This window comes from Rhinopithecus bieti, unplaced genomic scaffold (assembly GCF_001698545.2).
Source record: "Rhinopithecus bieti isolate Rb0 unplaced genomic scaffold, ASM169854v2 scaffold_21649, whole genome shotgun sequence".
Classification (NCBI taxonomy): Eukaryota; Metazoa; Chordata; class Mammalia; order Primates; family Cercopithecidae; genus Rhinopithecus; species Rhinopithecus bieti.
The window spans coordinates 2803141-2817580 of record NW_016811584.1 but is presented as its reverse complement, the minus strand read 5'-3'; the positions used below and the strand labels follow the sequence as shown (position 1 = coordinate 2817580).

Sequence of the window (14440 nt, the reverse complement as noted above, 5' to 3'; positions counted from 1 at the left end):
TAATTATATAATATATATATTTTTTGAGATGGAATTTCAATCTTACTGCCCAGGTTGGAGTGCAATGGCACGATCTTGGCTCACTGAAACCTCCGCCTCCTGTGTCCAAGTGATTCTCCTGCCTCAGCCTCCCGAGTAGCTGGGATTACAGGCATGCGCCACCACACCCGGCTGATTTTGTATTTTTAGTAGAGATGGCGTTTCTCCATTTTGGTCAGGCTAGTCTCGAACTCCTGACCTCAGGTGATCCACCCGCCTCAGCCCCCCAAAGTGCTGGGATTACAGGCGTAGCCACCGTGCCCGGCCCAAAGATATATTTTACAGAGAAAGACATTGGTGTACAAAGTCTAAACTCTAGGTGGCTTGTTAGCAGTTGATAGCTGTTAAGCAGGTCTCCTTCATCCGGAATCAAGGTGAAATGCTCATAGCATTTAGTTGTGTTTTGGCATACCTTCTTCACCTTGTTCTATTCCTGTCATTATCCAGAGAAACACTTATGACCCTAATGCCTCTGAGACACCTCAACAGAGAAGTATACGCTTCAAATATAGTACTTGAGGTTTAAAGCATGAATTTATTGCTCTCCACATCCTTGATAAATAATGAATATGGAAAATTTTGTCTACTTAGAGGTACTACCTTTTAAGGTAACTCTAAAACTATAGGTTAAATAATCTAATAAAAAGCCATACACCTCAGAATCCATATTAAAACACAGTTTCACTTAAAAGAGACTATTTGCCAAGTTTAAGTTCCTAAAACATTCCTAATATCCAGGAAATTACTCAGATGCTGCGAAAAGTTTTACTGAAAAACAAAACCATCAACCAACCATATCTTTAGAATTTACTTCCACTAGATGGTGTAATTTCACCTTTTTAATTCAATTCCATTTAGAGTTTAACTCCATGAACTATATCCTAACAGAAATCTAATAAGTCTAGGAATGGTCTTTTAGTTAGTTCTAAGGTATAAAATGCACCTATTCCAGTTTTTATTCAAAATGTTCACAATTTACATTAGAACTTTAGCAGTTCAATAAGAATGTATACAGAAAAGACTGTGGTATAATTTTATCTCAAAGAGCTAGAAAAGGAACAGTAGAGGATTAGGACACTAGGAATATTCACAGAACAAGAAGGCTGGAAAGAGAGAGAGAGTGAGGGAGTGAGATTTGCTATCCACGATGACTAGTAACAGTAGTATACAAGCCTGGGCAAATAATTTAACCTATATGAGCTCCACATTTCTCATATGAAAAATGAGGTTTAAATTACATTAATCTCAAAGTTTTCTTCCACCTCTAAAAATAAGCAGCTTAATTAATGTGCCTTCCTATTGAATGGTAAACAACTACTAACATTTATGGCATACATTCTATGTGCCAGGAACTGTTCTAAGTGCTTTACATATATTAATTTTTTTTTTATTCTTCACGATTCTGTGAAGTTAAGTGCTATTACTATATCCATTTCATAGATGAGGAAAATGAGGCATAAAAGAGTTAAACAACTTTCCCAGTAGGTCAGAAATAAAAGCCAATGATTAAATCAAGGGAATTTTGGCTTAGAATACTCTTAAATACTCTATTAAAATCCAAATGTATAATGTTTTTCTATGCATACACTATGCCTGGTGGAAGATAAGATCTGATTAATACATTGATTAATTTCTGTTCATTTTCATAGATGTGTACATTCTTAACTAAGATGGAACCATTCTCACCGACTGATTCCTATAAAAGAATGTAGGGGGCTGGGTGTGGTGGCTCAGGCCTGTAATCCCAGCACTTTGGGAGGCCAAGGCAGGTGGATCACGAGGTTAGGAGATCGAAACCTTCCTGGCTGACATGGTGAAACTCTGTCTCTATGAAAAATACAAAAAATTAGCCAGGCATGGTGGCACGTGCCTGTAGTCCCAGCTACTCAGGAGGCGGAGGTTACAGTGAGCCAAGATCATGCCACTGCACTCCAGCCTGGACAACAGAGCAAGACTCCAACTCAAAAAAAAAAAAAAGAATGTAGGGACCCAGGATCACGCGTTTGGTTCTATTATTTGAAACAAAAGACAACTGAAGGCCTACCCACATAAAGTGACTCACTCAAAGTCACAAAAGTGGGTTGAGTAGCAGAACTAAGATAAAAACCTCACTCTTGCCCGGTGCAGTGGCTCACACCTGTAATTCCAGCACCTTGGGAGACCAAGGTGGGTGGATCACTTGAGGTCAGGAGTTTAAGACCAGCCTGGCCAACATGGTGAAACCTAAAAATCTACTCTACCCTACTAAAAATACAAAAAATTAGCCAGGTGTGGTGGCACATCCCTTTAATTCCAGCTACTTGGGAGGCTGGGGCAGGAGAATTGCTTAAACCCGGGAGGGGGAGGTTGCAATGAGACGATTGCGCCAGTGCACTCCAGTGTGGGTGACAGAGCAAGAGTCCGTTTCAAAACAAAACAAAACAAAAAAATACCTCAATCTCTAAACAAAAAAATACCTCAATCTCTAATCTCCTGATCCAGGGTTTTCTTTTACCATGCTCCCTCACCAGAATAAGAAACATAATCTAGCCCAAACTGACAAAAAACAGAAAAAACAAACAAACAAAAAAACTCAAAACACTTGTTTGCTTTTTAGAGATTTGTATGGTTCTTTAAATATGGCATTAACTTGAAGAAGTATCTGCTCTACACCAAAAAATTATTCTCTGAATCCAGCAGCACAACACATTGGTTACACAAAGCAGAAAATCTGAGATCTGGCCATCCAGGTTCAAATCCCAGTTCTACCATATACTTGATGTGTGATATTGTATAAATTATTAAATCTTCCTGCCTCTCAGTTACTCTATCTGTAAAAATAGGGATAAAATATGTACCCTGTAAGATTGTTGTGAGAATTAAATAATATAGGTAAAGTGCTAGAATGAAGCTTGGCATATAATAAGTGCTATATAATTACTTGCTATTAATATTATTAAGCAATCAAAATCTCTCCCAGTTTAATTTTATTTAAAAGTCATCTATGGGCCAGGTGCCATGGCTCATGGCTGTAATCCCAACACTTTGGGAGGCTGAGGTGGGCAGATTGCCTGAGCTCAGGAGTTTGAGACCACCCTGGGCAACATGGTAAAACCCTGTCTCTACTAAAATACAAAAAATTAGCCAGGCATAGTGGTGGATACCTGTAGTCTCAGCCACTCAGGAGGCTGAGGCAGGAAAATCGCTTGGGCCCAGGCGGCGGAGGTTATAGTGAGCTGAGATCGTACCACTGCACTCCAGCTTGGGCTACAGAGTGTGACTCCATCTCAAAAATAAAATAGAATAAAACAAAACGAAACAAAACAAAAGCCATCTATGGATAAAAAATTGTTTTGGGGCTCGGCGTGGCGGCTCACACCTATAATCCCAATGCTTTGGGAGGCTGAGGCAGGACAAAGACTTGAGCCCAGGAGTTCGAGGCTGTAGTGAGTTCTGACCATGCCACTACACTTCAACCTGAGAGACAGAGTGAGACTCTGTCTCTCAAAAAATTTAAAAACAGATTTAAAAAAACTGTTTTGGAACCTCCTCATACTTGAAGAAAAAAATTCTTCTCGTACAAAGGCTTTTCTCTAGATTTAATCTTGACTCTTTTATCTTTCTTCATAAGATCTATTTTTAATCCTTTGTTCTTTTTTGAAAACATAGTATTTCTTTTGTATTTGTATCCAGCCAATATTTTTTTATCCTATATTTGTGAACTGGCAAAATAAAATATAAGTTGTTTAATTCTGAGCTTCTTTTCTTGAGACAGGCTCTTGCTCTGCTGCCTAGGATGGAGTGCAGTGGTGCCATCAAAGTCCACTGCAGCCTTGACCCCCTGGGCTCAAGCAATCCTCTCACCAGAGACTCCCAAGTAGCTGGGACGACAGATGCACACCATCACACCTGGTTAATTAAAAATTTTTTTTTGTAGAGATGGGGTCTCACTTTATTGCCCAGTTTATTGCTCACTTTATTGCCTCACTTTATTTATTGAGAGTTGGTCTCAAACTCTTGGCCTCAAACAATCCTTCTGCCTAGGCCTCCCAAAGTCCTGGGATTACAGGCATTAACCACCCTGTCTGGCTCTAATTCTGCTTTTAAGAACTTTTAAAAGTTTAAAAGAAATTCTGCTTATAAGAATTCTCAAGATTTACTTTTACCTGTAGATACTGAGAAAGCTGGAATAGTTCCTGAGAGTACATACTTGGAGTGTTAGCAGCAACCTAGAAACAAATGACACAATATCAACAGAGAACACTTCATAAAAAACATTAAACCAATTCCTTGAAATGTCTACTTACTTAAATATGCAAAATAATTGTTATTAAAATCACAAATTTATAGCACAAAGGCAATATAGCATTTTAAGTTTTTTCTTTTCTGATGGAATTAAAGCCTTTTCTTAATCCAGAAATAAAACCTCCTAAATCAATAGATCCACATATTTTCCCTTTAAAATTAATCATTAAATAGTTCTTTAATATTTTAACAAGCCTCATTCATTTAGAAGTAGCCTTCTTCAAAATGGTATTTTTATGTGGTATAGGGAGGGCAGGGTCATGAAATACAACACTTTATCCAGTGGCCTGAGGCAATGTTTCTTTAAATCCATGGGTAGGTTTTAAGAAAAAAGATGGGAAGTAATGGTGTTTAAACACTGTAAGTCATAGTCAAACTATTTAGAACTCAAGAGTATTATAAGGAATATCTTCTATAAGGGTTTTTTCAAGGCTGTGGAATATAGAGCCATGGCATTATTTAAAAAGAAAAAAAAAGAAGAAGGGTCGGGCGCAGTGGCTCATGCCTGTAATCCCAGCACTTTGGAAGGCTGAGGGAGGTGGATCACTTGAGGCCAGGAGTTCGAGAGACCAGCCTGGTCAACATGGTGAAACCCCGTCTCTACTAAAAATACAAAAAATAGCCGTGTCACGCTACTGCACTTCAGCTTGGATGACAGAGCAAGACTCCATCTCAAAAAATAAATAAATAAATAAATAAATAAATAAATAAATAAATAAATAAATAAATAAGAAGAAGAAGGGCTGGGCGCGGTGGCTCACGCCTGTAATCCCAGCACTTTGGGAAGCCGTGGCGGCCAGATCACCTGAGGTTGGGAGTCCAAGACCAGCCTGACAGACATGGAGAAACCCCGTCTCTACTAAAAACGTAAAATTAGCAGGGCGTGGTGGTGCATGCCTGTAATACCAGCTACTCGGGAGGCTGGGGCAGAAGAATCGCTCGAACCTGGAAGGTGGAGGTTGCGGTAAGCTGAGATTGTGACACTGCACTCTAGCCTGGGCAACATGAGTGAAACTGTCTCAAAAAAAAGGAGTAGGAGGAGGAGGAAAGAAGGAAGAAGAAGGAAGGAAGAGGAAAAAGAAGGAAGGAAGGAGGAGGAGGAAGAAAAGGAAGAGGAAGAAGAAAAAGAAGAGGAGGAGGAGGAGGAAGGAGAAGAGCAGGGAGCAGGAGGAGGAGGAAGAAAAGGAGGAGGAGGTGGGAGGAAAAGAGGAAGAAGGAAGGAAGAAGAAAAAGGAAGAAGAAGAAAGAAAGAGGAAGAAGTAGGAGGAGGGAGGAAGAAGAAAAAAAGAAGAAGAAGAAAGAAGGACAAAGAAGAAGGAACAAGAAAGAAGGAAGAAGGAAGAAAGAAGAATAAGGAAAAAGAAATAAGGAAGAAAGAAGGAGGAAGAAAAGAAAGAAAAAGGAAGAAATAGGAGGAGGAGAAGGGGGAGAAAACAAGAAGGAAGAAAAGGAGGAGCAAAGAAGAAAGAAAAGAAGAGGAGGAGGAGGAGCAAGAGGAGGTGAAGAAGGAGGAAGAAAGACTACTGGGTTGCTGTAATGTTTACCCCTATGTGTTAGCTTATTAATGATGTTACAGCACCAGTCCTTATTAAGCTTGGGAAGTATACTTTAATTAATATGCTGACTAGAAAGCAGAGAGTTGGCATTATTTTTTAAATTTAGTTCTAAATTAGCAGGACCATTATTTACTTCTGAATAATTCTTGGTATTGCAGAAGTTGATGATTAACCACTTTTACTTCTAAAAAAGGAATCTAACAGAGAATTTCAGTTTCAAGCAGGCTTTCACTCTTCATTCAAATGGAAGAAAAATGTAAAATATTTTTTCCACTAGTTTAGTTATTGCACTAAGAAAACTAGACTTCCACATTAATGTCAAAAGATGTATTTTGGGGGGCTAATTAGCAATGATACCTATAACTGAATAAACCATTATTTCTGAATAAAAGAAAAATGCTTTCTAGCAAGCAATTACTGCAAAGTTTCTGATCAGATCAGGTAAAAGTAACCCTTAAAGACAACAAAAGAACAATTTTTGTAAGCCTGTATTTCTGTATTACCTCCCTGTATTGGTAAATGTTGAGTGAACTATTTAGGTAGAAACTTTAACAAATTTCTAGACAGAATTGTATCTCAGAATAAAAAGTAACAGCAAATACTCCTTATCCCTCCCTGGCTAGACACAAAACAGGTACTCCTAGTTTACACAGTGAATAATTTAACTGAGATAACAAAGGCTTTTTCTGCAGAAACATCCATCTTAGATTCCCCAGCTATTGAAGATCAGAAGATTATAATAACTATATAACTATACGCATTCTACATATTTTGTTACAAAAGAGAAATAAATTTCTAGATAAAGCATATTAAAAACAAACATTTTCAAAGCAACATAGCTGAGTCAGTTTGGAAAAAATAATCATTAGCAACTTACTTTGTCAACAGGACTTGGTAATGGTGCATGGATGACACTGAAAAGTAAAATTTAGAAGTTTTATCTAATACCCGGACAATAGAGGAAATAGAGTATGACAGCACCAGAATATCTTATACCACAAAGTTTATACATTTGCCTTCATGTAATTAACAAAAGTGAACTATTTTCAATCCTTTATAAATGTATAAAATTCTTAGAAAACAAAACATGTAAACCTACCTTGTACATATTTCTAAAAACAAATTCCAAATCCAAAATGTATTAAATGCTCTTTGAGGGATATGAATTACTTGATTATAAGAATTTCTATACAGAAAAGGAGTACTCTACCCTTTTTCGGCTAGGTGTGGTGGCTGGTGCCTTTAATCCCAGCACTTTGGGAGGCTGAGGCAGGAGGATCACCTGAGGTCAGGAGTTCAAGATCAGCCTGGCCAACATGATGAAACCCTGTCTCTACTAAAAATATAAAAAAATTAGCTGGGTGTGGTGGCGCACACCTTTAGTCCCAGCTCCTCGGGAGACTGAAGCATAAGAATCGCTTGAACCCAGGAGGTGGAGGTTGCAGTGAGCCAAGACTGTGCCACTGCACTCCAGCCTGGGTGACCAAGTGAGACTCCGTCTCAAAAAACAAAAAAACAATATTCTCCCATTTTCAATTTTGAAATATGTAAATTATGTTCTCTTAAAATTAAACATCCCTATACAGAAAGTCTTAAAAAGCAAAGTTCTGGAAAGCAAGGTTATAATTTGGAAACTTGTTCCAGTGAAGAACGACTTTAATCAAAATACTACTATTCCTCTTCTCTACCCAGCCACCTCAGAAACTGACTGAAAACTTAGATGTATGTATGAAACTGAACTCAGTGTAACACTTTAAAACAAAACGTTAAATAGATGGCACTAATTGGTACTAGTTGCGTTGTTGGCCTGATAACTACTGCTGACAAAAAAGGTAGTATAGCAGCTCAGAAACTATACTGGGTCCAAAATCTAGCTCTACCCACCAGCTCAAAGGCAAATTGCCTAATCAATATAGGTCTCAGCTTCCTCATGCATAAAATGAGATAATGAAGCCAGGTGCAGTGGCTCACACCTGTAATTCCAGCACTTTGGGAGGCCAAGGTGGACGGATCATGAGGTCAGGAGTTCGAGACCAGTCTGGCCAACACAGTGAAACGTCATCTCTACTAAAAATACAAAAATCAGCCACGTGTGGTGGCACATGCCTGTAGTCCCAGCTACTTGGGAGGCTGAGGTGGGAGAATCGCTTGAACCCTGGGGGCGGAGGTTGCAGTGAGCCGAGGTCATGCCACTGCACTCCAGCCTGGGCAATAGAGCAAGACTCCATCTCAAAAAAAAAAAGGGGGGGGGGAGCTAATCATACAACCAATTCCATGGAGTTATTGGGAGTATTAAATATATTAATATGAATAAAGAGCTTAAAACAGTACTTTGGAAATACGACTTTATCGCTACTATTACTCTCATGAGAATATAGCAGCTAAAGAAGCTAGAGTCCCTATTTTATTTACAAGGCCCTGTAAGATACCGCTATGTGTGTTGGTGGTGAGTACAGGGGACTCAAAGCAAGGCTACCATGCATGACCTGTACCAGCTGCTAATCACTCCACATCCTAGAGGCCATTCTTGTAATGGCTAGCTTGGAGGCTGACTAGGTAAAGTTCTTAGATTGAACTGATAAATCATATGTAAGCTGCTAAAAAACTGATCAGATGTGAGTTAAAAATAGGAATAATTTTGATCCCACCTTAATAACTGCAAACACTATAAGAACCGGTCTAATTCAACTAGTCACAAAAACACTAAAATGCTGAATAAAATGGAATATTAAGTACCAGCACCCACCTCCCTGCTAAGCACTCATGATACAGACTTCATTGAGCCTACATAAACTTTACTGTCCTTTGATTATACATCTGTGTTCTCAGGAACCTATTCACCTGTATATCCCCAAAGCCCATCACCAGGCCCTAACAAAGTTGGTGCCTAGTAAAGATTTTTTAAAAATTATGTACAACTTTACTCCAGAAAATTGAAATAGGCATTTTAAACAATAATTTATTTTTCTTGAATATAACAAATATTGATTATGGAAAATGTATGAAGTAAATTATGAAGAAATAAATAAAAATTACTGAATGCCAGCACTCAGAGAGAACCATTGTGGGTATATATCTTTTTCTCTGCAGATATGCACATATAGTGAAATGAACTTAAGAATGTCTAAATAACAGATCATTTGAGGTTAGGAGTTTAAGACCAGCCTGGCCAACATGGTGAAACCTATTTCTACTAAAAATACAAAACTAGCCAGGCGCGGTGGTGGGCACCTGTAATCCCAGCTACTTGGGAGACTGAGGCAGGAGAATCACTCGAACCTGGGAGGCGGAGGTTGCAGTGGGCCGAGATCACACCACTGCACTCCAGTCTGGGCAACTGAGCAAGACTCCATCTCCCAAAAAAAAAAAAAAAGTCTAAATAGAAACAAATGGTACAGTAGGGATTTTTTTAAATTCACCTTTCTTAGTGACCCAAGTATAAAATCTTCTGTTCTTACAACAATCTCATTAATAAACAAAGGGCTAAAAATCCGGCAACACATTCCATAAGTGATATACATTTGTATTTTACAAAAACTACCCTGGATATAAGTATATTCTGAAGTATGAATACTTCATGTGCATATACAAACCTTAACAACGAAATGTGGAAAATGAAAATAGTTACTTAGTGTTAGAGTGGTGGGATTATACGCAATTTCTCTCTCTCTTTTTTTAAAAGAATTTAAAATTTTTTTATTTTGGAGACAGAGTCTCACTCTGTCACCCAGCCTGGAGTGAAGTGGTCTGATTTCGGCTCACTGCAACCTCCGTCTCCTGGGTTCAAGCTGTTCTCGTATCTCAGCCTCCTGAGTAGCTGGGACTACAGGCGCTCACCACCATGCCTGGCTAATTTTTTGTATTTTTAGTAGAGACGGGGTTTCGCCCTGTTGCCCAGGCTGGTCTCAAACTCCTGAGCTCAGGCAATCTGTCCACCTCAGAGTCCCAAAGTACTGGGATTACAGGCACAAGCCACCTGCTCCACGCCTCTCTGTTTCTAATCATTAGAAAATGATTGGCCCAGGCACAGTGGCTCATGCTTGTAATCCTAGCACTTTGGGAGGCTGAGGGGAGCAGATCACCTGAGGCCAGGAGTTTGTGGCCAACATAGAGAAAACCCGTCTCTACTGAAAACACAAAAATTAGCCGGACATGGTGGTGTGCACCTGTAATTCCAGCTACTCGGGAGGCTGAGGTAGGAGAATCACTTAAACCTGGGAGGTGGAGGATGCAATGAGCCGAAATCATCCCACTGCACTCCAGCCTGGTTGACAAAAGCAAGATTCTGTCGGCAGGGGAGTGGGGGAGGGGAGGGGAGGGGAGATTATTGGCCAGGTCCTGTTTCGTTTTTTTTTTTTTTTTTTTTTTTTTGAAGACGGAGTCTCAGCTCTGTGGCCCAGGCTGGAGTGCAGTTGGCTGGATCTCGGTCACTGCAAGCTCCGCCTCCTGTGGTTTACCACCATCTCCTGCCTCAGCCTCCGATTGGCGGGACTACAGTGCTGCCACCAACCTTCGCTCCGGTATGGTTTTTTGTTATTTTTTCAGTAGCGACGGTGGTTTCACCTGTGTTAGCCAGGATTCGGTCTTCCGATCCTCCTGACCTCGTGATCCGCCCGTCTCAGCCTACCCAAAGTGCTGGATTACAGCTTGAGCCACCGCGCTTCCCGCCTCTGGTTTCTTATCATTAGAAAATTATTGACCAGGGTTCTCGTTTCTTATCATTTAAATATCAATATTGGCAGTGTGGTGGGGGGTGGACTCAGGCCTGTAATCCTAGGCACTCTGGGAACACGAGACGTGGGTGGGACTGCCTGTGCTTGGAGTTCAGAGCAAAACGCTGGGCAACAAATAGTAATACCACTGTCCTACTAAAAAGGAGAATTGCTTCTTCAAAATTCATCTTCTTCAGAGTTAGATATATGTATAACTAAATTGGCAGCAAAAATTAAGTGATACTAATATTTAACCCTATAAGAAAGCCAAACAATGAGAAGGAAATGGGCCAAAGATGAAAAGGAATTACAGAATACACATAAGGATAAGACACAATACATTGCAAGCTGACTTTGAAAAAATCACAAGTTTTACTAGATGGATGATCTGAAAATCAGTATGATTCCTTATGTAAACTGTTCAAAGTTTTCAACTGTATGAAAGAAAATCTCACTATCATAATACAAACATCAAGGTCTTTAAGAAGGCAATATATCATTAGGTTGATTATAGTTACTCATTTCTAAACTTAATTCTTTTTTTTTTTTTTTTTTTGAGAGGAGTCTAGCTCTGTCGCCAGGCTGGAGTGCAGTTGGTCCGGATCTCAGCTCACTGCAATCCGACTCCGGGTTTACGCCCATTCTCCTGCTCAGTCCTCCCGAGTAGCTGGGACTTTACTACAGGCGCCGCCCTCGCTCCGGTAATTTTTTTTTATTTTTAGTGAGACAGGGTTTCACCCGTGTTAGCCAGGAGGTTCTCGATCTCCTGACCCTCGTGATCCGCCGTCCTCGCCTCCCAAAGTGCTGATACAGGCTGAGCCACCCGCGCCGGCCTAAACCTAATTCTATGATCTTAAAGCTAAACTATATTAAACTTCCTAAAGTTTATTTAATTTAATCAATTAAGCTGTAATTACAATAGAAAACAGATTGTTTTAATTTACAGTATTACTTTCATATGCCAAGGACTAAAAAAGGAAAAGAAAATGAATTAAAATGTTTTACAATCTATGCTATTTTGCTTCAGATATCTTGAAAAGTAGCAAACAAAAGTAATGTGGCTTCTAACGGAAGTCACAAAATAAATGATTCTACTGAAAGACAGACTAAAAACAGTAATGGGTGGGCCTCGCTCTGTTAATCTGTTCCTTCTCACTTTCCTATTCAATGCTTTATTCTCCTTCAATTTTATTGCTTTCTCTTTAAGCCTCCTACCCTCAGATCCACGTCTCTGTTTTGAAGACAGGAAAATATTATGTTGGGTATTAAAAACAAGCTTCTAGCACATTTCCAAGGCTTTACCCTACAAATTAAAAAAATGTTAAGTTTAAAATTGCCGTTAAAGTTACATCTTCAACACTCTAATAATTAATAATAATCTCTGAAAAGCCCAAGATCAAAATTGTACTACGTATGCTTTTAAAATCTGTAGATTTTATGGTAATTTTTCCCTTTCAAATATTGCCTCTAAATGACCTTTACACTCCTTTCATACAGAAAAGTAAATTAGAGACATTGGAAAAATCTTCAAAAACCTCCACCACAAAATAAGCTACAACTATAATTGTATCCTCAAGTGTCTTATAAGATTGTGACACTGGCATTAATACCAGAAGTGATCACAGTTTAAGAAGTCCTATATTAAGTGAAAATAAAAAGGAATGAAGCTATCACTTACCAATAACTTTTTTTTTTTTTTTTTTTTTTTTGAGACGGAGTCTCGCTCTGTCGCCCAGGCTGGAGTGCAGTGGCCAGATCTCAGCTCACTGCAAGCTCCGCCTCCCAGGTTTACGCCATTCTCCTGCCTTAGCCTTCCTGAGTAGCTGAGACTACAGGCGCCCGCCACCTCGCCCGGCTAGTTTTTTGTATTTTTTAGTAGAGACGGGGTTTCACCGTGTTAGCCAGGATGGTCTCGATCTCCTGACCTCGTGATCCGCCCGTCTCGGCCTCCCAAAGTGCTGGGATTACAGGCTTGAGCCACCGCGCCCGGCCTAATCAATTTTCTAACATTATGTAAATAGTCCTGAAGCAGGTATTAGCAGTATACCATCATCTAGAATATTAGCACTAAATTCTTTACAGTACTAAACTTCACAAAAACTTCACAGTACTAAATTATACTCACTCTGAGCGGAGCCGGGCTTCCATACCATCTGGTAGAAAAAGTTTTATTGTGGAAACAATACACCCATGGGTAACTGGTTGAAACAAACAAATAACATGAATGAAATAATTGTTTAAAAATATAAAACTTCACACCTCTCATATCTAAACACAGTTTATTCTTAAAAGTAACAATTTCTCAAAAACAAAATAAAGCTAGTGGTTTAATGACAGTATTATTATCCTGGAGAAACTCATCTTGTCCATAATGAATCACAATTGCAAGGCAGAAATAAGGACAGAATTGTTTTGAAAAGTGTCTTAATCTCCAATTCTATAATAACAGTCAATAAAAGGTTCAATTCCAATTCTATAATAACAGTCAATAAAATTGTGAGGGGGAAATACACTTTTCCCCATCTGTCAGTATCAAACATAAGTCTGACTATTCCCAAATTTAAAATACAGCTCTTATTCCAAATCTTCCTTTCTCCAACCTATTACACACATAACCACACCTCACAAAACTCTAAAGTTCTGCATAATACAGTTGAGAATATGCCACTCAATCCCCCATTTTATGGGTGAGAAAACCAAGACCTCAGACAAGTGAAACTGCCTCCACAATTCTCTACTATTAAGTATCAGAACTGTTTGCTAGTGTCTCGTGTTTCTATTTCAATATTGAAATTTTTTGTTTTGTTTTCTTGATAGTTGTTTCTTCCTCCACCCCCAAAATGACATCAGTACAGTCCCTTTGTAGACAGCTTCTTACTGTTGCATCTTACTTCCTCCTTTTCCTACTGAAGATTTTAAGAGACAAAACTCCCGAAAGTAGCACTTGCAGAGTTTCCCTATATGTGGGTTTAATTTTAAAAAATTGTTTTCTGGTTTGAAAGTTGATCGTTTTTTATTTCTCTTTTCTCTATTCTTCAAATACTATATTACATTTTCCAGAGTTCAAATAATTATTTCACTAAGCTCTGATTAAAAACTAATGCAGGCTGATGAAAATACACTACATCATGATTAGGGGAGTGGTGGTTATGAGACCATATACATTTGTCAAAACTCACTGAATTGTACATGTAAAATTGTGTTATACATAAATTATACCTCAACAAAACTGAATTTTAAGAATAGAGCTAATGTTGGCCGGGCATGGTAGCTCACACCTGTAATCCCGGTACTCTGGGAGGCCAAGGTGGGCGGATCACCTGAGGTCAGGAGTTTGAGACCAGCTTGGCCAACCTGGCGAAACCCCTCTACTAAAAATACAAAAATTAGGCCAGGCTCGGTGGCTTATGCCTGTAATCCTAGCACCTGGGGAGGCTGAGATGGCCAGATCACCTGAGGTCAGGAGTTCAAGACCAGCCTGCTCAACATGATGAAACCCCGTCTCTACAAAAATACAAAAATTAGCCAGGCATGATGGTGGGTGCCTGTAATCCCAGCTACTCAGGAGGCTGAGGCAGGAGAATTGCTTAAGCCTGGGAGGCAGAGGTTGCAGTGAGCCAAGATCGCACCATTGCACTCCAGCCTGGGCAACAGAGCGAAACGCCATCCCAGGAAAAAAAAAAAAAAAAAAAAAAAAAGCCGGTGTGGTGGCAGGTGCCTGCAATCCCAGTGACTCGGGAGGCTGAGGCCGGCAGAACTGCTTGAACCTGGGAGGTGGAAGTTGCAGTGAGCCGAGATCATGCCACCGCACTCTAGCCTGGGCGACAGAGTGAGACTCTGTCTCAAAAA

The 14440-nt window shown here is 39.5% G+C and overlaps 1 protein-coding gene across 1 annotated transcript in view; it reads right to left on the bottom strand.

Annotated features, from left to right (window-relative positions):
* The window catches only part of SLMAP (sarcolemma associated protein), a 109658-nt gene that overhangs the window by 86647 nt on the left and 8571 nt on the right, over window positions 1–14440 (bottom strand). Inside the window, 3 exon segments of the mRNA XM_017894173.1 lie at window positions 4185–4247; window positions 6757–6793; window positions 12717–12789. Of these exon segments, the coding sequence (XP_017749662.1) occupies window positions 4185–4247; window positions 6757–6793; window positions 12717–12739 (123 nt within the window). The 5' untranslated portion in view covers window positions 12740–12789.